This window comes from Anomaloglossus baeobatrachus, chromosome 8 (genome assembly GCF_048569485.1).
Source record: "Anomaloglossus baeobatrachus isolate aAnoBae1 chromosome 8, aAnoBae1.hap1, whole genome shotgun sequence".
Lineage (NCBI taxonomy): Eukaryota > Metazoa > Chordata > Amphibia > Anura > Aromobatidae > Anomaloglossus > Anomaloglossus baeobatrachus.
In genome coordinates, this window is record NC_134360.1 from 225,720,984 (window position 1) to 225,742,498 (window position 21,515).

Consider the following 21,515-nt stretch of genomic DNA (forward strand, 5'->3'; position numbering starts at 1 on the left):
TTATCATTGCTATCAAAGAACTTGAGGCCCGATTCATCATTTGCATTTATTATTCTTCTTTAAGTGATGTTTTTGTATTTCGATCACAATGGCGAACAGAGAAAATAAACAGAAGTAGAAAATGAATTTCAGAATAGGCGGAATTTAAAAGAAGAATTTGGCACAAAAAAACAAACAAAACAGTGCCCAATATATTTTATGCAATGTGCAAACATGAAGGTCACTTCAGAGCACGGTTTAGTGTCAAGTCTCACCCCCGGATTATGAGGAGGTGGCACTATAATCCCAATACACATTAATACGGCGGTTTTACAAAGATTCAACAGGTTTCCCTTACAATATGATGGAGAGGCGCAGAAATGATGCTATGAGTGTGACTCAGCTCTGCTACATCTGCCGGCCATTGTCGGAGTAAATGTGATCAGGAATAATACATTCTGTCTCTAGTTTCTACCAATTCCTCGCTCCGATCAGCATTTGTCTGATATGATTTTGGTTTCTGTAGCAAATAAAGCTGTAACAATAACATCTGTGAGTCTATGAGTGCAGTATGTGAGGAGCAATCTGGAAATGATGGTGATAAAGTTACTGGGAGAGACACACAGAGCTCTCATCCAGCCTATATTACTGATAGAGACACAGAGCTCTCATCCAGCCTATATTACTGATAGAGACACAGAGCTTACATCCAGCCTATATTACTGGGAGAGACACACAGAGCTCTCATCCAGCCTATATTACTGGGAGAGACACACAGAGCTCTCATCCAGCCTATATTACTGGGAGAGACACACAGACCTCACATCCAGCCTATATTACTGGGAGAGACACACAGAGCTCTCATCCAGCCTATATTACTGGGAGAGACACACAGACCTCACATCCAGCCTATATTACTGGGAGAGACACACAGAGCTCACATCCAGCCTATATTACTGGGAGAGACACACAGAGCTTACATCCAGCCTATATTACTGGGAGAGACACACAGAGCTCACATCCAGCCTATATTACTGGGAGACACACAGAGCTCTCATCCAGCCTATATTACTGGGAGAGACACACAGAGCTCTCATCCAGCCTATATTACTGGGAGAGACACACAGACCTCACATCCAGCCTATATTACTGGGAGAGACACACAGAGCTCTCATCCAGCCTATATTACTGGGAGAGACACAGAGCTCACATCCAGCCTATATTACTGGGAGAGACACACAGAGCTCTCATCCAGCCTATATTACTGGGAGAGACACACAGAGCTCTCATCCAGCCTATATTACTGGGAGAGACACACAGAGCTCTCATCCAGCCTATATTACTGATAGAGACACAGAGCTCTCATCCAGCCTATATTACTGATAGAGACACAGAGCTTACATCCAGCCTATATTACTGGGAGAGACACACAGAGCTCTCATCCAGCCTATATTACTGGGAGAGACACACAGACCTCACATCCAGCCTATATTACTGGGAGAGACACACAGAGCTCACATCCAGCCTATATTACTGGGAGAGACACACAGAGCTTACATCCAGCCTATATTACTGGGAGAGACACACAGAGCTCACATCCAGCCTATATTACTGGGAGACACACAGAGCTCTCATCCAGCCTATATTACTGGGAGAGACACACAGAGCTCTCATCCAGCCTATATTACTGGGAGAGACACACAGACCTCACATCCAGCCTATATTACTGGGAGAGACACACAGAGCTCTCATCCAGCCTATATTACTGGGAGAGACACAGAGCTCACATCCAGCCTATATTACTGGGAGAGACACACAGAGCTCTCATCCAGCCTATATTACTGGGAGAGACACACAGAGCTCTCATCCAGCCTATATTACTGGGAGAGACACACAGAGCTCTCATCCAGCCCATGTTATTGGGAGAGACACACACAGAGCTCTCATCCAGCCTATATTACTGGGAGAGACACACAGAGCTCTCATCCAGCCTATATTACTGGGAGAGACACACAGAGCTCTCATCCAGCCCATGTTATTGGGAGAGACACACACAGAGCTCACATACAGCCTATATTACTGGGAGAGACACACAGAGCTCTCATCCAGCCCATGTTATTGGGAGAGACACACACAGAGCTCACATACAGCCTATATTACTGGGAGAGACACACAGAGCTCTCATCCAGCCCATGTTATTGGGAGAGACACACACAGAGCTCACATACAGCCTATATTACACTGGGAGAGACACACAGAGCTCTCATCCAGCCCATGTTATTGGGAGAGACACACAGACCTCACATCCAGCCTATATTACTGGGAGGGATGCTCCCATAAAAGAAAAATCTGAAACATGTATAAGGTTGTACACTGCATATCAGAAGTTCTGAAAATGAAAAACGAAATGAAGATTGCAGACTGGAATTTGGTGCAATTTTATTAATTAAAGGTAACAACTAACGTGTGAAAAAAATTCTTTCCATGTCAAAGTAGTCCATTGGCTTTAAATTAGGGATTCATGGTAACCTTCAGTGGTCTTTAGGCTGCAGATATATTGTGACACTGACACAACATATAGAAAAGCTCAGTGTATGTTGGAATCAAGTGAGTTGGTATAATGCAGGGATTGTATTGCAACTCAGGAAACCAAACACTAACCTTTTAAGCCCAGTCCTCACTGTACAGATTCTGATATTTAATGTCTTAGTCGCCAGTCATATGCAGAGTTAAATTCTGCTGGTTGCAGATGGAATCGGTCAGCAGTTCAGTGCTAGACTTGCTGACTGCATTGGGAGAAGTCCGCTAGGCAGTTGCCCTTTGGATTTTCCCTGCCAAGCTTGGCTTAATTTATAGGTCAATCTTTATACACACATAAATACTGTGCGCCTCCAATGTGGCTGCCTCAATAGAACAAAATAAATATCTATAACTTTAAACATACGTTTTCACCAATTCCTTCACCGTAGTTATGATCAGTGTCTTCTGAGTACAATGCACGTCTCAGCGATCACTCAGCTGATTGGGCAGATGAATGTCTGGCTCCTGCGCAGTCGGAGGAGTGTTTGCTTTTCAGCTGCTTCAGGTACGTTCTCAGACTGTCCGGGTCCAGCTGAGAATTCCTTGCAGCCTGCACTAGTCTTAGTGCTAGGTGGTAGTCTGCCGTCTGCCTGGCGCTCTCTGGCGAGCTGCTCTGCTTTTGCTGCAATAAATAAGAAAGAAAAAGTTAATGCAAAAGTATTAACACCCCCTGATGAGCGCTGCCACCATCATCTAATGATTCCCAAAGAACAAACTTTGCATTTAGCTACTTGTACTAGATCATATTTTATACAAAGATTCACTTAAACAGGTCCCTGTATTTTTAAGTAAGCTCCTACTGCCAGGCAGAGCTGTGAGAGGGAAGTGAGGGGACACGGAGTAAGGCCGGGGTCACAAAAGCCTAGAGTCTCTCTTCCGAGAATATTAGATCGAATATGTTAATGACACTCCAAAATAACGCTGATCTGAGTTTGACCGGAGTGTCATCTTAATGTAATCCGATTGTCTTATATGAGAGCATCGTAGCACAGGAGAGGAGAGGACGGATAACAAAATTTCTCCATCTTCTCCATCCTGTGTTTCTGCGGAAAACAGACTGCACATAGATGTCATTCAAGTGCAGTCCGATGATGTACACGCACCCATAGACTTAATTGGGTGCGCGCCGCCCAATATATGCTGCCAATCGCACCATGCCACACTTTTTTTCTCATGCCGAATTAGCATGAGAAAAAAAAAAACGCTGATCGGCACTGCCCTATAGTATATCATTGGACCGAGCACTATCTGACGAAACATCGGATAGCAATCGCCCATGTTATACGATCGTGTGGGCGAGCCCTTGTAGAAAAGCTCAGAATGATACTGAATATCAGAATTTCCCCACTTACCCAATGGGGCTGTATGAAATTGTAGGTGTACCTGCCTTCTCACACAAGTACAGAAAGCGATTGTCCAGGATAATAAAAATGGATCTGATGTTATTCCAGAAATAGCTACACATGTGTTCATTGTGTGTAAATACTGCAAGGAACATCTGCAATATCTCACATGGATCGCTGACAGAAGTAGAGCTGTTTTGGGAAAAAAAGCAGGCCTAATTTTATATTCCTGGACTATCCTTTTAAAATGCTTTTATATACTAATATTGAAAGTTAGCCCAAAACAATGGGATAGCAGACAAGTTACTGGGGTCTGACCGCTGGCATCCTCATCAATCTAAAAGAAGGGAATTTTGTTTACTTACCGTAAATTCCTTTTCTTCTAGCTCCTATTGGGAGACCCAGACAATTGGGTGTATAGCTTCTGCCTCCGGAGGCCACACAAAGTATTACACTTTAAAAAGTGTAACCCCTCCCCTCTGCCTATACACCCTCCCGTGCATCACGGGCCCATCAGTTTTGGTGCCAAAGCAGGAAGGAGGAAACTTATAAATTGGTCTAAGGTAAACTCAATCCGAAGGATGTTCGGAGAACTGAAACCATGAACCAAAGAACAATTCAACATGAACAACATGTGTACACAAAAGAACAACAGCCCGAAGGGCACAGGGGCGGGTGCTGGGTCTCCCAATAGGAGCTAGAAGAAAAGGAATTTACGGTAAGTAAACAAAATTCCCTTCTTCTTTGTCGCTCCATTGGGAGACCCAGACAATTGGGACGTCCAAAAGCAGTCCCTGGGTGGGTAAAAGAATACCTCGATAAAAAGAGCCGTAAAACGGCCCCCTCTTACAGGTGGGCAACCGCCGCCTGAAGGACTCGCCTACCTAGGCTGGCATCTGCCGAAGCATAGGCATGCACCTGATAGTGTTTCGTGAAAGTGTGCAGACTCGACCAGGTAGCCGCCTGACACACCTGCTGAGCCGTAGCCTGGTGCCGCAATGCCCAGGACGCACCTACGGCTCTGGTAGAATGGGCTTTCAGCCCTGAAGGAATCGGAAGCCCAGACGAACGATAGGCTTCAAGAATCGGTTCCTTGATCCACCGAGCCAAGGTTGACTTGGAAGCCTGCGACCCCTTACGCTGGCCAGCGACAAGGACAAAGAGCGCATCAGAACGGCGCAGGGGCGCCGTACGAGAAATGTAGAGCCTGAGTGCTCTCACGAGATCTAACAAGACCGGACGCAGAACCACCTTCTCCTGGTGAAACACCAGGAAGGGGGCTTTGCATGACAGCGCTGCTAGCTCAGACACTCTCCGAAGTGATGTGACTGCCACTAGGAAGACCACCTTCTGCGAAAGGCGTGAAAGAGAGACATCCCTCATCGGCTCGAAAGGTGGTTTCTGAAGAGCCGTTAGCACCCTGTTAAGATCCCAGGGTTCTAGCGGACGCTTGTAAGGTGGGACTATGTGGCAAACCCCCTGCAGGAACGTGCGTACCTGCGGAAGCCTGGCTAGACGCTTTTGAAAAAACACGGAAAGCGCCGATACTTGTCCCTTGAGAGAGCCGAGAGACAAACCCTTGTCCATTCCGGATTGAAGGAAAGACAGAAAAGTGGGCAAGGCAAACGGCCAGGGAGTAAAACCCTGATCAGAGCACCAGGATAAGAAGATCCTCCACGTCCTGTGGTAGATCTTGGCGGACGTTGGTTTCCTGGCCTGTCTCATAGTGGCAATGACCTCTTGAGATAACCCTGAGGACGCTAGGATCCAGGACTCAATGGCCACACAGTCAGGTTGAGGGCCGCAGAATTCAGATGGAAAAATGGCCCTTGAGACAGCAAGTCTGGTCGGTCTGGTAGTGCCCACGGTTGACCCACCGTGAGATGCCACAGATCCGGGTACGACGACCTCCTCGGCCAGTCTGGGGCGATGAGGATGGCGCGGCGGCAGTCGGACCTGATCTTGCGTAACACTCTGGGCAGCAGTGCCAGAGGAGGAAATACATAAGGTAGTCGAAACTGCGACCAATCCTGAACTAATGCGTCTGCCGCCAGAGCTCTGTGATCTTGAGACCGTGCCATGAATGCCGGGACTTTGTTGTTGTGCCGGGACGCCATTAGGTCGACGTCCGGTGTTCCCCAGCGGCAACAGATCTCTTGAAACACGTCCGGGTGAAGAGACCATTCCCCTGCGTCCATGCCCTGGCGACTGAGAAAGTCTGCTTCCCAGTTTTCTACGCCCGGGATGTGAACTGCGGAGATGGTGGAGGCTGTGGCTTCTGCCCACAGCAGAATCCGCCCAACTTCTTGGAAGGCTTGACGACTGCGTGTGCCGCCTTGGTGGTTGATGTACGCCACCGCCGTGGCGTCGTCCGACTGAATTCGGATCTGCCTGCCCTCCAGCCACAGCTGGAACGCCTTTAGGGCTAGATACACTGCCCTTATCTCCAGAACATTGATCTGAAGGGAGGACTCTGTCGGAGTCCAGGTTCCCTGAGCCCTGTGGTGGAGGAAGACCGCTCCCCACCCTGACAGACTCGCGTCCGTCGTGACCACAGCCCAGGATGGGGGCAGGAAGGATTGTCCCTTCGACAAAGAAGTGGGAAGAAGCCACCACTGAAGAGAGGCTTTGGCTGCCCGAGAAAGGGAGACGTTCCTGTCGAGGGACGTCGACCTCCTGTCCCATTTGCGGAGAATGTCCCATTGGAGTGGACGCAGATGAAACTGCGCAAATGGAACTGCCTCCATTGCTGCCACCATCTTCCCTAGGAAGTGCATGAGGCGCCTCAAGGGGTGTGACTGGGCTCGAAGGAGAGATTGCACCCCTGTCTGTAGTGAACGCTGTTTGTCCAGCGGTAGCTTCACTATCGCTGAGAGAGTATGAAACTCCATCCCGAGGTAAGTTAGCGATTGGGTCGGTGTCAATTTTGACTTTGGGAAATTGATGATCCACCCGAACCTCTGGAGAGTCTCCAGAGCAGTGTTCAGGCTGTGTTGGCATGCCACCCGGGAGGGTGCCTTGACTAGAAGATCGTCTAAGTAAGGGATCACCGAGTGTCCCTGAGAGTGTAGGACCGCCACCACTGTTGCCATGACCTTGGTGAAGACCCGTGGGGCTGTCGCCAGGCCGAAAGGCAGTGCCACGAACTGAAGGTGTTCGTCTCCGATGGCGAAACGCAGGAAGCGCTGATGCTCTGGTGCAATCGGCACGTGGAGATAAGCATCCCTGATGTCGATTGATGCTAGGAAGTCTCCTTGGGACATCGAGGCGATGACGGAGCGGAGAGATTCCATCCGGAACCGTCTGGTTTTCACGTGTCTGTTGAGCAGTTTGAGGTCCAGAACGGGACGGAATGATCCGTCCTTTTTTGGCACCACAAACAAGTTGGAGTAAAAACCGCGACCACATTCTTGAAGGGGAACTGGGATCACCACTCCTTCTGCCTTCAGAGTGTCCACCACCTGAAAAAGTGCATCGGCTCGCTCGGGGGGCGGAGATGTTCTGAAGAAACGAATCGGAGGACGAGAGCTGAGCTCTATCCTGTAACTGTGAGACAGAATGTCTCTCACCCATCGGTCTTGGACATGTGGCAACCAGGCGTCGCAAAAGCGGGAGAGCCTGCCACCGACCGAGGATGCGGTTTGGGGAGGCCGAAAGTCATGAGGAGGCCGCCTTGGGGTCGGTTCCTCCGGCGGTCTTTTTAGGACGTGACTTAGACCGCCATGAATCAGAGGTCCTCTGGCCCTTCTGTGGCCTGTTGGACGTGGAGAATTGGGACCTGGCTGAGGGCCGAAAGGACCGAAACCTCGGTTGTATCTTCCGTTGCTGAGGTCTGTTTGGTTTGGACTGGGGTAAGGATGAGTCCTTTCCCTTGGATTGTTTAATAATTTCATCCAATTGCTCGCCAAACAGACGGTCGCCAGAAAATGGCAAACCGGTTAAGAACTTCTTGGAAGCAGAGTCTGCCTTCCATTCGCGTAGCCACATGGCCCTGCGGGCTGCCACTGAATTGGCGGATGCTACCGCTGTACGGCTCGCAGAGTCCAGGACGGCGTTCATGGCGTAGGACGAAAAAGCCGACGCCTGAGAGGTTAAAGACACAACCTGCGGAGTAGAGGCACGTGTGACTGCATTAATCTCAGACAGACAAGCTGAGATAGCTTGGAGTGCCCATACGGCTGCGAATGCCGGAGCAAAAGACGCGCCTATGGCTTCATAGATGGATTTCATCAGGAGCTCTATTTGCCTGTCAGTGGCATCCTTGAGCGATGAACCATCTGCCACTGCTACTATGGATCTAGCCGCCAGTCTAGAGACTGGAGGATCCACCTTGTGACACTGAGCCCAACCCTTAACTACGTCATCAGTGGGGAAGGGGTAACGTGTGTCATTAAGGCGCTTAGTAAAGCGCTTGTCCGGAAATGCTCGGTGCTTCTGGACCGCATCTCTGAAGTTGGAGTGATCGAAAAACGCACTCCGTGTACGTTTGGGAAACCTAAATTGGTGTTTCTCCTGCTGTGAAGCTGACTCCTCTATCGGTGGAGTTGGAGGAGAAAGTTCTAGCACCTGGTTGATGGACGCTATAAGGTCATTTACTATGGCGTCCCCTTCAGGTGTATCAAGATTGAGAGCAACGTCAGTATCAGAGCCCTGATCTGCCACCTCCGCTTCATCCTCCAGAGAGTCCTCATGCTGAGACCCTGAGCAGTGTGATGAAGTCGAGGGAAGTTCCCAGCGAGCCCGCTTAGCCGGTCTGGGACTGCGGTCCGTGTCGGAGTCCTCACCGTGGGACCTAGGAGTCACCCCAGGAGCACTTTGCTGCGCCGACCGAGGGGGGCCTGGGGGCAATGATTCAACAGTGCCCGGGGCCTGTGCTACCGGTCTGGACTGCAAAGCTTCTAGTATCTTAGCAGACCATCTGTCCATAGACTGAGCCATGGATTGTGAAAGTGACTCAGAAAGTTTCTCAGCCAACACTGCAAACTCTGTCCCTGCCACCTGGACAGTGGAAGCCGGTGGTTCTACCTGGGCCGAGGGTCCCACAAGTGCCTGAGGCTCCGGCTGAGTGAGTGTCACAGGGGCCGAGCATTGCACACAATGAGGGTAGGTGGAACCTACAGGTAACATAGCCGCACAAGAGGTACAGGATGCAAAATAAGCCTGTGCCTTGGCACCCTTGCTTTTTGCGGACGACATGCTGTTGTCTCCTCTTAGAGCAATCAGTGAGGGTATATAGCCAAAAGCAAATAATGCGGCCGAGCAGAGCAAATGTATACAATATATGGATATATATATACACTTCGGCACCCAGGGGGGCCAGCACCTGGTAACCGGTGCGGCTTACCGACCGCCCACAGCGGTTGTGTGTCCACCAGATTCCCTGCCTGGGCCTCCCAGAGCTGTGGAGCTCGGTCTGAAGTTCTCCACCGGCAGAAGTGATGATAACAATGGCTGCCAGCGTTCTCAGAGGAGGAGGGAGCCGTAGGCGTGCCTCATAAAGTGCGGGAATCTGGTGCCCCACAGTGCTCAGTGAGGGGGGAGGAGGATACCTAAGTATGCTCCAGCCCTCACCGCTGACGTCCAGTCTAGCGTCCCGCCCTTACCCCTGACTGGCAGGCCCGGGGGCGGGAGTATGCGGTACTAGGCCGCAGAAGCCGGGGACTAAATTTAGCTAACGCTGCCGGCAAACAGGCGCGGTCGGCGCGGTAGTCCCGGCAACACAAAACACACAGCAGCCGCTGCAGCGTCTGTTACACAGGCGCTCTATGCGCCGTCCCCAAGGGGACACAGAGTACCTCTGAGAAGCGGGGCCTGTCCCTGATGATACCCGGTCTCCTGTCCGTCAGATTCCCCCAGGGGCTGCGGAGGGAGCCCGGTCCCAGTGCATGGTGACCGGTTAGGATCCCACTTCTCCCAGAGCCTCTAAGGGATGGGGAAGGATAACGGCATGTGGCTCCAGCCTTTGTACCCGCAATGGGTACCTCAACCTTAACAGCACCGCCGACCATAGTGGGGTGAGAAGGGAGCATGCCGGGAGCCCTGTTAGGGGCCCTCTTTTCTTCCATCCGATAAAGTCAGCAGCTGCTGCTGACTAAAATGTGGAGCTTGCGTGAATGTGTGCCTCCTTCAACACAAAGCAAAAAACTGATGGGCCCGTGATGCACGGGAGGGTGTATAGGCAGAGGGGAGGGGTTACACTTTTTAAAGTGTAATACTTTGTGTGGCCTCCGGAGGCAGAAGCTATACACCCAATTGTCTGGGTCTCCCAATGGAGCGACAAAGAAAATGAGCCATTGGTAGTGTTGAGCGAGTAGTTAACTATTCGTACTCGCTATGCTGTTGGCGAGTACTGTCTGTTACGAGTAGCGGGTGCAGTGTAAGTCAATGGGAAACACTCGCTAAGCAGCAAGTAACCCGAAAGTCGTACTATTCGGTATTTGCACAAAAAGTATGGCTTTCGGATTACTCACTACTTAGCAAGTATTTCCCTTTGACTTACATTACACCCACTACTCGTAACGAATATGCAAGTAGCGGACAGGACTCGCTAACAGCATAACAAGTACGAATAGTTAACTACTCGCTCAACACTAGTCCTCATCTCCATCATCCTTAAGACTAGCCATTGGTCAAGCAAGTAAACCCCCGGGTCTGTTCAGTACTGTGTTACATCTCGTGGCTCTCCTCTTGCAAGGAATGAGGTGGTCCCCCATTCCTTGTCTGCCGCGAGTCCTCCTACTCAGCAGCGCCAAAGGCCTGGGAGACTGCAGGAGTTTCCTCCTCCTAGATGCAGCAGAAGGGTGACACCTAGTGGTTTATTCCTTGTAAGGAATGGAGTGGTCTCCCATCCCTTGCCTGCCACGTGTCCTCCTGCTCAGCATCGCAGAGGGTCGGAGTGGTTGCACAGTGTGCAAAGGATAGATGCTTAGGGAAGCAGCAAGACTTCCCTTAGCTCTACACATTGTGAAACCAAAGATCCCGCCTTTATGACCCAGAGGCAGGAGGTTGAGCATGTGCCCCACGTGACGTCTTCTGATTCGCTCACTGGTATCACACGGCCAGATAACGAGGCTGGTGATGTGCTGAATCCTGACTGGCCGGGCCAGGACGTCACAGATCATGATTGGGTCACATCCGTCTCGCGCCCGCCCTTGGCTGGAGCTACATCTCCTTAAAAACCCCTCCTGCCATCATGGCGGCGCGCGACCGTCCTTCTATGTTTGGATGTCTGGCAGCGTGCTGTCACGCCACTGTACAGACATTGTATTTTGCAGGTCTTGCCCCTGCCTTGCTGCTCCGGCAGTATTCCGTTTAACAGGCTGTGTTCCTGTCCCAGGTGAGCTCCTTGAATCTCTGTCGGACTCACCTGGTTTCTGAAGCACACGTGCGTGGGCACCTCTGTGCTACCCTCGTGCCATATTCCTGTGACTCCCGCTGGCACACGTGCGTTGGCACCTCTGTGCGTTCCCGTGCAACAGGTACACCGAGTTGTGAGCCCCGTGCCATACAACCCTCACGGGTTAGGGCGGACAGGTGTACGCAGATCGTCTGTGACATTCCAGACGATCGCTAGCAGCAACCCGCTCACTCTTCTCCCACCATAGCAGCGGTCCCTTACACCGCACAGTGGACCTTGACCGGCGGAAGCTGTCCATATACCATCTTGGCACGCTTCCCCGGGTCCCCCTCGTAACAGTACTGCCTGAAAAAAACAGTACAGTGGAACCTTGGATTAAGAGGAACTTGGTTTGAGAGCGTTTTGCAAGACAAGGAAAGCTTTCTAAAAATTTGTAACTTGGTTTAAGAGCAGTGATTTGCAATAAGAGCAAATACTCTTCGTGCACACTTCCGTTTCTGTCCTTTCACCGCGCTCTGGAGGTAACTTTCTGTACATATGTACTGCACACAGTATACCATTGTACAGTACAGTATATACTATACAGCATGTCTATCAATTTGCATTTGTGGATATAGTATTGTACTTTCTTATTGATAACCAGTACAGCCGATTGCTTATACTATACCTCCCGCACACCAACAATTCTATTGTAAGCTAACATGCAGTATAATTTCTTTTATATGCTTTTACTATACTGTACAGTATTTTGTATTAGTGTACTGTAATCTTTTATATGAATAATGTACATTATTTTGTATTTCTGTAATGAGTTTGAGTTTGTATACACCAAATACTTTTGGGCTGTGGAACGAATTGTCTGCGTTTCAATAATTTCCTATGGGAAAATTTGCTTTGATATAAGAGTAACTTGGTTTAAGAGCAAACTCCTGGAAGAAATTATGCTCGTAATCCAAGGTTCTACTGTATCTCTGTCTGCTGTGTAGATAAAGAATGTGCATGCTCGACCTCTGCTCCATTCAGGTGGGGCGCTGCAGAGCTTTGTTCTTCGGATCTGCGGAGATTACAGTGGCCGAATGCCCAAAGAATACTAAGTTATTTCCTTACAGTATCTGTTCACTCACTAGGATTTTGTCTGCGACCAGCTGAGAGATTTCATTGGCATCCTTCAATATTGAGTCGGGCAATGATGAGAGAGATGCTGCCTTTAAGCCTTAAAAAAAACGGGATATTACTAATGTGAAACATAAATGTAGAAGATACAAGGACAAGTAGCATTCATGACACGTCTCATTACCATAATTCTTCTCCTCTGTTTGCCCTTTTGATAGTAAGTACGTGTAAGATATGGAGTCCTCGTTCCCGGACTTGTGTCCCACATGCTTCACCTCAAAGTGAAAGTTCTGCACGTTCGGATACATTGTTCCGAGGTGACACAGCTCCAGAAAATGGGTAGCAAAAAGTGTAAAAGCCTAAAAAGAGTAAATATATCATAAGGAATGACATTAATGGATATGTTGAGGCTTAAAAGAACAAAGATTTGTGTTTTCTTACAGCCAAAAGCAGAAAGAAAATTCAGACGAATGTCTCCTAACTAAAGCTCTACTGCGTGTAATGAGTATCTGTCACCGCGTCCGACTTGTCTATTGTAATATATACTGGCACTAAACATATAAAACATTCTGTAACATTATTTTTTTTTTTTTTGCACTTAGCCGCTCCTACTATGCCTTTTAGAAATGTAGAAATAAAGTGACTCCTCCTATATCGGCTTATCTCTCCTGAACACAAAAGGATCGACCATTGAAATTCCAACTGCCGGATCCTTTTCTCCATCTGTCGGGAAAGAGTCTGAAAGCTCCCATACATATCAGATGGTCGGCTTGTCGCAGAAACCGGTGGCTTCAATCAACTTTCATCTCATGTGGTTTGGAGGACTTTGGATAAAATGGAAAAATAGTTACTAAATCAAAAGTGACAGGAGGTGACAGGTCAATGTCAGGAGGACACATTTGGTTTTCAGCCTCTGGATGTAAAGAACAATGCTCACATTCACTGAGATTGTGTAGATTATGGAGTGACAAGGTGAGTACACATCAGTTCTGTGGCTCCTCATCAATCCAAAAATATAAGAGCCTACCTTTGATCTTATCAGGTGCTCACAGACGGCGTAGCAGATGCCAATTCCTTCCTCGGCGCTGGTGCCTCTTCCCAGTTCATCGATTATTATCAAGGACTTCTCATTTGCGTTCTGTATGATGTATGTAATCTTCAAGAAAGAAAATGTTTTTATGTATAGTCATGGCCAAAAGTTTTGAGAATGACACCAAAATTATTTTTTCACATGATCTGTTGCCCTCTGGTTTTTAATTGTGTTTGTCTGATGTTTACATCACATACAGAAATATAATTGTAATCATATTATGAGTACCAAAAGGTTATATTGACAGTTAGAATGAGTTAATGCAGCAAGTCAATATTTGCAGTGTTGACCCTTCTTCTTCAGGACCTCTGCAATTCTCCCTGGCATGCTCTCAATCATCTTCTGGAGCAAATCCTGACTGATTGCTGTCCATTCTTGCATAAGCAATGCTTGCATTTTGCCATAATTTGTTGGTTTTTGTTTGTCCACCCGTCTCTTGATGATTGCCCACAAGTTCTCAATGGGATTAAGATCTGGGGAGTTTCCAGGCCATGGACCCAAAATCTCTGTTTTGTTCCATGAGCCATTTAGTGATCACCTTTGCTTTATGGCAAGGTGCTCCATCATGCTGGAGAAGGCATTGTTGGGCGCCAAACTGCTCTTGGACAGTTGGGAGAAGTTGCTCTTGGAGGACATTCTGGTACCATTCTTTATTCATGGCTGTGTTTTTAGGCAAGACTGTGAGTGAGCCAATTCCTTGGCTGAGAAGCAACCCCACACATGAATGGTTTCAGGATGCTTAACAGTTGGCATGAGACAAGACTGGTGGTAGCGCTCACCTCTTCTTCTCCTAATAAGCTGTTTTCCAGATGTCCCAAACAATCGAAAAGGGGATTCATCTGAGAAAATGACTTTACCCCAGTCCTCAGCAGTCCACTCCCTGTACCTTTTGCAGAATATCAGTCGGTCCCTGATGTTTTTTCTGGAGAGAAGTGGCTTCTTTGCTGCCCTCCTTGAAACCAGGCCTTGCTCAAGCAGTCTCCGCCTCACAGTGCGTGCAGAAGCACTCACACCAGCCTGCTGCCATTGCTGAGCTAGCTCGGCACTGCTGGTAGTCCGATCCAGCAGCTGAAACAGTTTTAAGATACTGTCCTGGCGTTTGCTGGTCCTTCTTGGGCGCCCTGGAGCCTTTTTGGCAACAATGGAAGCTCTCTCCTTGAAGTTCTTCATGATGCGATAGATTGTTGACTGAGGTGCAATCTTTGTAGCTGCGATACTCTTCCCTCTTAGGCCATTTTTGTGCAGAGCAATGATGGCTGCACGTGTTTCTTTAGAGATAACCATGGTTAACTGAAGAGAAACAATGATACCAAGCACCAGCCTCCTTTTAAAGTGTCCAGTGGTGTCATTCTTACTTAATCATGACTGATCGCCAGCCCTGTCCTCATCAACACCCACACCTGTGTTAATGGAACAATCACTAAAACAATGTTAGCTGCTCCTTTTAAGGCAGGAATGCAATGATGTTGAAATGTGTTTTGGGGGTTGAAGTTCATTTTCTTAGCCAATATTGACTTTGCAAGTAATTGCTGTTAAGCTGATCACTCTTTATGACATTCTGGAGTATATGCAAATTGCCATTGGAAAAACTTAAGCAGTAGACTTTGTAAAAATTAATATTTGTAGCATTCTCAAAACTTTTGGCTATGACTGTATATTTAAAAGAAAACTCTCATTGTCAGGTCCCACTTAAAGGGGTTGTCTGCTTTATATACAGTATCTCTGAGCTTTGTTCCTTTTGACTAGTTATTGAGACCGGGGAGATTTGATACAGAATTTGTCCATTCATCTGAAGGGGGTGGTTTTGGCAGCTGCTGGCCCCATTCAGATGACTAGGACAGTAGAAGATTTGTGCAATAAATCTGCCACATCAGAATATAGCCGCGGGTACATATGGATGCAATGGACACAAGCTCATTACACTCTTTAGCTGCTGTCATTTATGCTGGGGCTACATGCGGAGATAGCAGTGTCACATTGCATCATCACATCCAATCATTTCCTATTTACATTACTCACTTAGGCCCCCTTCACACGCACGTGAAAAAAACGAACCGTTTCTTCACGGACATATTAAAGGGGTGGTTTGCTCCCCGTGTGCCGTGTTTGTGGCACATGCGTGTTCTCCGTGTGTTATATGTAATAACACACGGAGAACGTAAAGTCCCGCCTTACCTGATTCTTCCGGAGCTGTTTGCGGTGCTGAATGACAGTGTCCGGCACAGGCCACGCCCCGCTGACGCTGCTTCCGGCCCCCAGTGAAGAAGATGCGTTGTTCTAATTCACTGGGGGTCGGATGCAGGTGACAGCCGCGGCAGAGACTGCAGGGCTTGTGGAGGTATGTGTTTTTTTATTTTTACAATGACACGTGTGTTTCTCCGGCGCGTGTCACGTGGGACCGCATCCACACTACATCCATGTGGTATGTGTGCAGGCCGCGTGACACCCGTGCTGCCAGAGAAAAACGGACATGCCTCCGTATGGAGCACACGGGCTCACTTCTGATCCACACGGAGGCACGGGCTAATGGCTGAACACGTGCGTGCACATAGACCCATTGATTTTAATGGGTATACGTGTGCCCGTGTCTCCTGTACATGCGGGAACGCACCTAGCACGTACTGGAGGCACGTGCGTGTGAAGGGGGCCTTACATAGTGCTATTAATTCTACAGCGCTTTACAGATGTGATCCTATGGCCATTTGCAAGTTACTGGAATCACAAATGTTTCCAAATGTGTTCACTCGTGTCTGGGGCTACAGTGTAACGTGTCACCCCACAAGAAACCAAAAAAATGTGTGCAAATTGTCTGCAACTTTCTTTTGTGCAACTATTTCAGAGCTGTGATTTTTCACTCACATTCAAGTCTTTGCAAAATTAGTTGCATGTGACTTGCAACCAGTGACAGAAAATCCAACACATTTGGAAACATTTGTGACACCATAGGAAACCATTAGATGCGATGTCGCGATGCAACACTGCAATATCAATAATGTCTCTTGCCTCTGTCTTGCCCCAGCCATTCTTTCACTGGTCGCAAGTTGCACTCGCTAAAACTTCAATGTAAGTTACCGGCGAGTGTGGTTTTTTTTTTTTTTTTTTTTTTTTTTTTCACAGCAAAATTGCAGCTCTAAAATAGCCGCATAAGATAAAGTCTCAGGCAACTTGCACTAATGTTTTGGTTGCACAAATACTTAGAATTGCCTTTGTGAGACGCGTCATTGTATAGCCACAGATCCAGATCTCGCTTTGGATTGTGCTCCCCTTTTTATGCATTTGACTCACCCCAGGGCTATGGGGTACTCGGTCCTGGGCTGTATATTTCTGGGGATAGTTCACTGGGTGGCCATTGCCTGATTCCGTGACCCTGGGGGTCGCTTGAAAGGGGTTATATACAGGGGAATAGTAATAAAGGTTTTGTCATGAAGCCACTTGCAGGTTGCGGCTAGGTAGATGAAGCCGCCAATGCACAGTCTCTTACCGCTGGGGCTGATGTTAATGGCAGCCTGGATGTTGGGCCCTCCGCAAGTAAGGCCGGGTCCCGGGGGGTAGGTGATGGAGTTAGGCGCGGAAAGAAGGTAGGCCACAAGGGATTGCAGTGTAACTGGGTTCTTTACTCACAGCGTTGTTATGGTTTGCGACCCGAAAAAGGCTGGCCCTGACCGCTGGTCCCCTCAGTCCCAGTGCCAGTTTGGTGACCTGGTGGCTTCTTTCCCCTGCACCTTTCTCTAGTTGGTGGGTCCTCGTGACTTGGAGTGTCTGGGGGGGTCCCCTCCTGGTAGTCTCTCAGTCTTTAGTCTGTACGGCGGCAGTGTGAACCCTGTTGGGTCAGTTCTCTGTTCCGGTCCCAGGTTCTCCCGTCACTGCTGATGCCCCCAGACTTTACGGTCACTGAGGTCCTGGATTGTCCCCATCACTGTGCAGATTTTATCAGGTTTGCCTGGAGCGTTTTCCTGACCTAGGGCTCTGTACCCCGTCGGTGCTATGGTTCCGAGAGTACTCCACTGTACTCCTTCGGCAACCACACGCCTGGGCCCTCAGGTCACCGTTACAATCTCCTGTCAGAACGATTACGTCCGTCTCCTTGCACTTTCACTTACTGACTGTCTGACCCCTCCTCACTGGTTGTCTAGTGGACTGGATCAGCTCCACCCCTAGGTGGCCATCCATTGGGTCCAACTCTAGTCTGTCACCAGTCCTTGGGAAAGATAAAACAGGGATTATTTATGTGTTTTGGTGTTACCGGGACTGGTCTTCCGAGTCCCTGGGGGTAGACCCTGCATCTTTGACAGGATGCAGTTCCTTGTAGCTCCTGATGACTTCAGGGGCGCTACATATTGAAGAGACAGGTTCTTTATACTTTTAGCTTAAATGGCATAAAAAAATATTGAGCCGTTTATCTAATGCAGTGTAATAAAGAATACAGTGGACTGTACTCATGATGGAAGCGTTACCGCGCCCATCACCGGTGATTGATGGGTATATATGTAGATACACAGCAGCCCATCAGTCACTTATTAGTACTTTACTCCTCTACTGTGGATAAATAAGTTTCTTCACTATGACATGATATATATCCTGTATTTGGATTTTTGATGTGGTATGTTGCTTCTTTGTTGGGGTTTGCACATGATTGATCTTTGTACTATATTTTTGGATAGATTTGTACTCTTCAGAGCACCATACTATTCTGTGTTTTATGGTTGGTTGTACACTGTAAACACTTGTACACTTTTGTTTGTTGCCCATCACTTTCTTTCTATTTATTTTTTTCTAATACCTCCTTCATTTCCTTCATGAAAGTAGAGGCATTCGTTTCAATATCATCGTCCATTCCGATCCGGGTAAATATCTGCTCGGCGATTCTGTAGGAGCAGTATTCTGCTGGGACGAATGAGCCTGCAAAAGATAAAGCGCCTGAAGTCTATGGCAACATTGCATTGTGCAGCTACATCGACTACTAATTATCTGGGACGCCAGGTTTTGTTCTAACTTCTTACTAACACTGCACTGAGCTGATTATTATCGCACATTCCTGCTCTCAGCAAGACGCATTCCTCACCGAGACTGTGATCCGCTCACAAAGCCTCAAATTGCAAGAGTAAAGAAAACTAATAAGATATCAAAATAAGAAGGACATGTGATAATAAATTAGATCTTGGGCTACTGCTAGGTGAAAGCACTGATTGTGAGAATATCATCCTCCTCCTCCAGACTCCTCTGTTCTCCTCCTCCCTTCAGACTCCTCTGTCCTCCCTTTTCCTTCAGACTCTTCTGCCCTCCTCCTCCAGTCTTCAGTCCTCCTCTTGGAAATAAGAAAAAAGTCTGGAGGAAGACCAAGTTATCTCCAGAGAAAATAAAAGAAACCTTATCTCCCCCCATGACATAATCTGTTTAGGGAGAGTTGAAAGGGCCCCATACACATTATACTGTTGGACACTCCCGCCAATATCGGAGGGATCGGCTGACTTTAGACGGTGTATGGGGACTTTGTACATCAGTTGCAGCATCCCTGGTATTCAGTACTAGTTGTAGTGATGCACAAATTGTGACGCTCATTGTATTTGCCTGGGTCATACATATATACAGTTACACACCGCCATTAATAAATGCTCATGTGACCTTGTGGTCGACTCCTATACAAGTAAAGCTGCCGATACAGGCACTGACAAATGTCCGCACCTATTTGTGCCATTATCTGACACAGTGCAATCTGTTTTAAGTAAGTTGATTTTCCACTCATATTTGGTCCAGTGAGGATGATGAAATTATTCCCTTCACTTATAAAAGTGTCATTAGATACTGGTTTCCCCAGAGCAATCTTTTCTAAGATTGGGTGCCAGCCCTGCTTCATAGCTGTTGTATCTGTGAATTCTGGACGAACTGCAGGGAAGAGAAAGCGAAAAGTCAGCGTTACATATGGCGTTTGTTACTGACGGCGTTTGTAACTGACGGCGTTTGTTACATATGGCGTTTGTTACAGATGGCGTTTGTTACAGATGGCGTTTGTTACTGACGGCGTTTGTTACTGACGGCGTTTGTTACTGACAGCGCTTGTTACAGATGGCGTTTGTTACAGATGGCGTTTGTTACAGATGGCGTTTGTTACTGATGGCGTTTGTTACTCACGGCGTTTGTTACTGACGGCGTTTGTTACTGACAGCGCTTGTTACAGACGGCGTTTGTTACAGATGGCGTTTGTTACAGATGGCGTTTGTTACAGATGGCGTTTGTTACTGACGGCGTTTGTTACTGACGGCGTTTGTTACTGACGGCGTTTGTTACTGACGGCGTTTGTTACTGATGGCATTTGTTACAGATGGTGTTTGTTACTGACAGTACCTGTTACAGATAGTGTTTGTTACTGACGGCGTTTGTTACTGACAGCGCTTGTTACAGATGGTGTTTGTTACAGATGGCGTTTGTTACAGATGGCGTTTGTTACTGACGGCGTTTGTTACTGATGGCATTTGTTACAGATGGTGTTTGTTACTGACAGTACCTGTTACAGATAGTGTTTGTTACTGACGGCGTTTGTTACTGACAGCGCTTGTTACAGATGGTGTTTGTTACAGATGGCGTTTGTTACAGATGGCGTTTGTTACTGACGGCGTTTGTTACAGATGGCGTTTGTTACAGATGGCGTTTGTTACAGATGGTGTTTGTTACAGATGGTGTTTGTTACAGATGGTGTTTGTTACTGACAGCGCCTGTTAGAGATGGTGTTTGTTACAGATGGTGTTTGTTACTGACAGCGCCTGTTAGAGACGGCGTTTGTTACAGATAGCGTTTTTTACAGATGGTGTTTGTTACAGACGTTGTTTGTTACTGACAGCGTTTGTTACAGATTATGTTTGTTACTGGGAGCATTTGTTACAGATGGTGTTTGTTACTGACAGGGTCTGTTACAGACGGCGTTTGTTACAGATTGCGTTTGTTACAGATGGTGTTTGTTACAGACGTTGTTTGTTACTGACAGCGTTTGTTACAGATTATGTTTGTTACTGACAGCACGTTACAGATGGTGTTTGTTACTGACAGTGTTTGTTACAGAAGGCGTTTGTTACTGACGGCGTTTGTTACTGACGGCGTTTGTTACTGACGGCGTTTGTTACTGACGGCGTTTGTTACAGATGGTGTTTGTTACTAATGGCGTTTGTTACTGACGGCGCTTGTTACAGATGGTGTTTGTTACTAATGCCGTTTGTTACTGACAGTGTTTGTTACAGACGTTGTTTGTTACTTGTGACCCACCAGAGAATTGCAAATCAGTACCATTGATCTTAATCTGGCACAACAAATTGCAAAAGTTCGTTGAACCAAATTGGGAACACTGCTGACTAAAAGTTTACAGTAACTCAGAAATCCCTTTAATTTACCAATTGAGGATAAAGTTTGATTCTTACCGTATTCAGAAAATGTACAAATATTGGCAAAGGAGAGCAGCATGTCCAGCATGGAGACTGTGTCTGACAACTTGTAGAGGCAGTGGATGTGTTCATAGATCTCTGTAAGCAGTTTACACACGATGCTGAAAAGACAGAAGATGAGAAATTACTCAGATCATTCACGACATAGAGAGGATCATGCGTACTATTAATCCCTCCACGACTACAATCGGCAGCTTGGTGGCTGATTGATAATAGTGATACCCTGGAATCAAGATGTCATTGTGCAGACTGCATACGCAGCTAACAACTGAAATGATTGTGTCTTTAAAACTTAGGGGTGCTTTACACACTGCGACATCGCTAGCATCGGCTAGCGATGTCCAGCGCGATAGCACCCGCCCCCGTCGTGTGTGCGATATCTGGTGTTTGCTACCGTAGCGAACATAATCGCTATGACAGCTTCACACGCACATACCTGGTCGGCGACGTAGCTGTGACCGCGGAACAATCCCTTCTTCAAGGGACGTCACTAAACGGCCGGCCAATAGAAGCAGAGGGGCGGAGATGAGCGGGACATAAAATCCCGCCCACCTCCTTCCTTCCGCATAGCCGGTGGACGCAGGTAAGGAGATGTTTGTCGTTCCTGCGGCTTCAAACACAGC

The 21,515-nt window shown here is 47.7% G+C and overlaps 1 protein-coding gene across 1 annotated transcript in view; it reads right to left on the reverse strand.

Moving 5' to 3' along the window:
* Window positions 1-2,416: 2,416 nt before the first annotated feature.
* Window positions 2,417-21,515, reverse strand: part of MSH4 (mutS homolog 4) — a 115,806-nt gene continuing 96,707 nt past the window's right edge. Inside the window, exons 14-20 of the mRNA XM_075321120.1 lie at window positions 20,869-20,993; window positions 19,145-19,345; window positions 18,243-18,361; window positions 13,400-13,528; window positions 12,557-12,731; window positions 12,384-12,472; window positions 2,417-3,181 (exon numbers count right to left, since the gene is read on the reverse strand). Of these exons, the coding sequence (XP_075177235.1) occupies window positions 2,990-3,181; window positions 12,384-12,472; window positions 12,557-12,731; window positions 13,400-13,528; window positions 18,243-18,361; window positions 19,145-19,345; window positions 20,869-20,993 (1,030 nt within the window). The 3' untranslated portion in view covers window positions 2,417-2,989. The remainder of the gene's footprint in view (window positions 3,182-12,383; window positions 12,473-12,556; window positions 12,732-13,399; window positions 13,529-18,242; window positions 18,362-19,144; window positions 19,346-20,868; window positions 20,994-21,515) is intronic.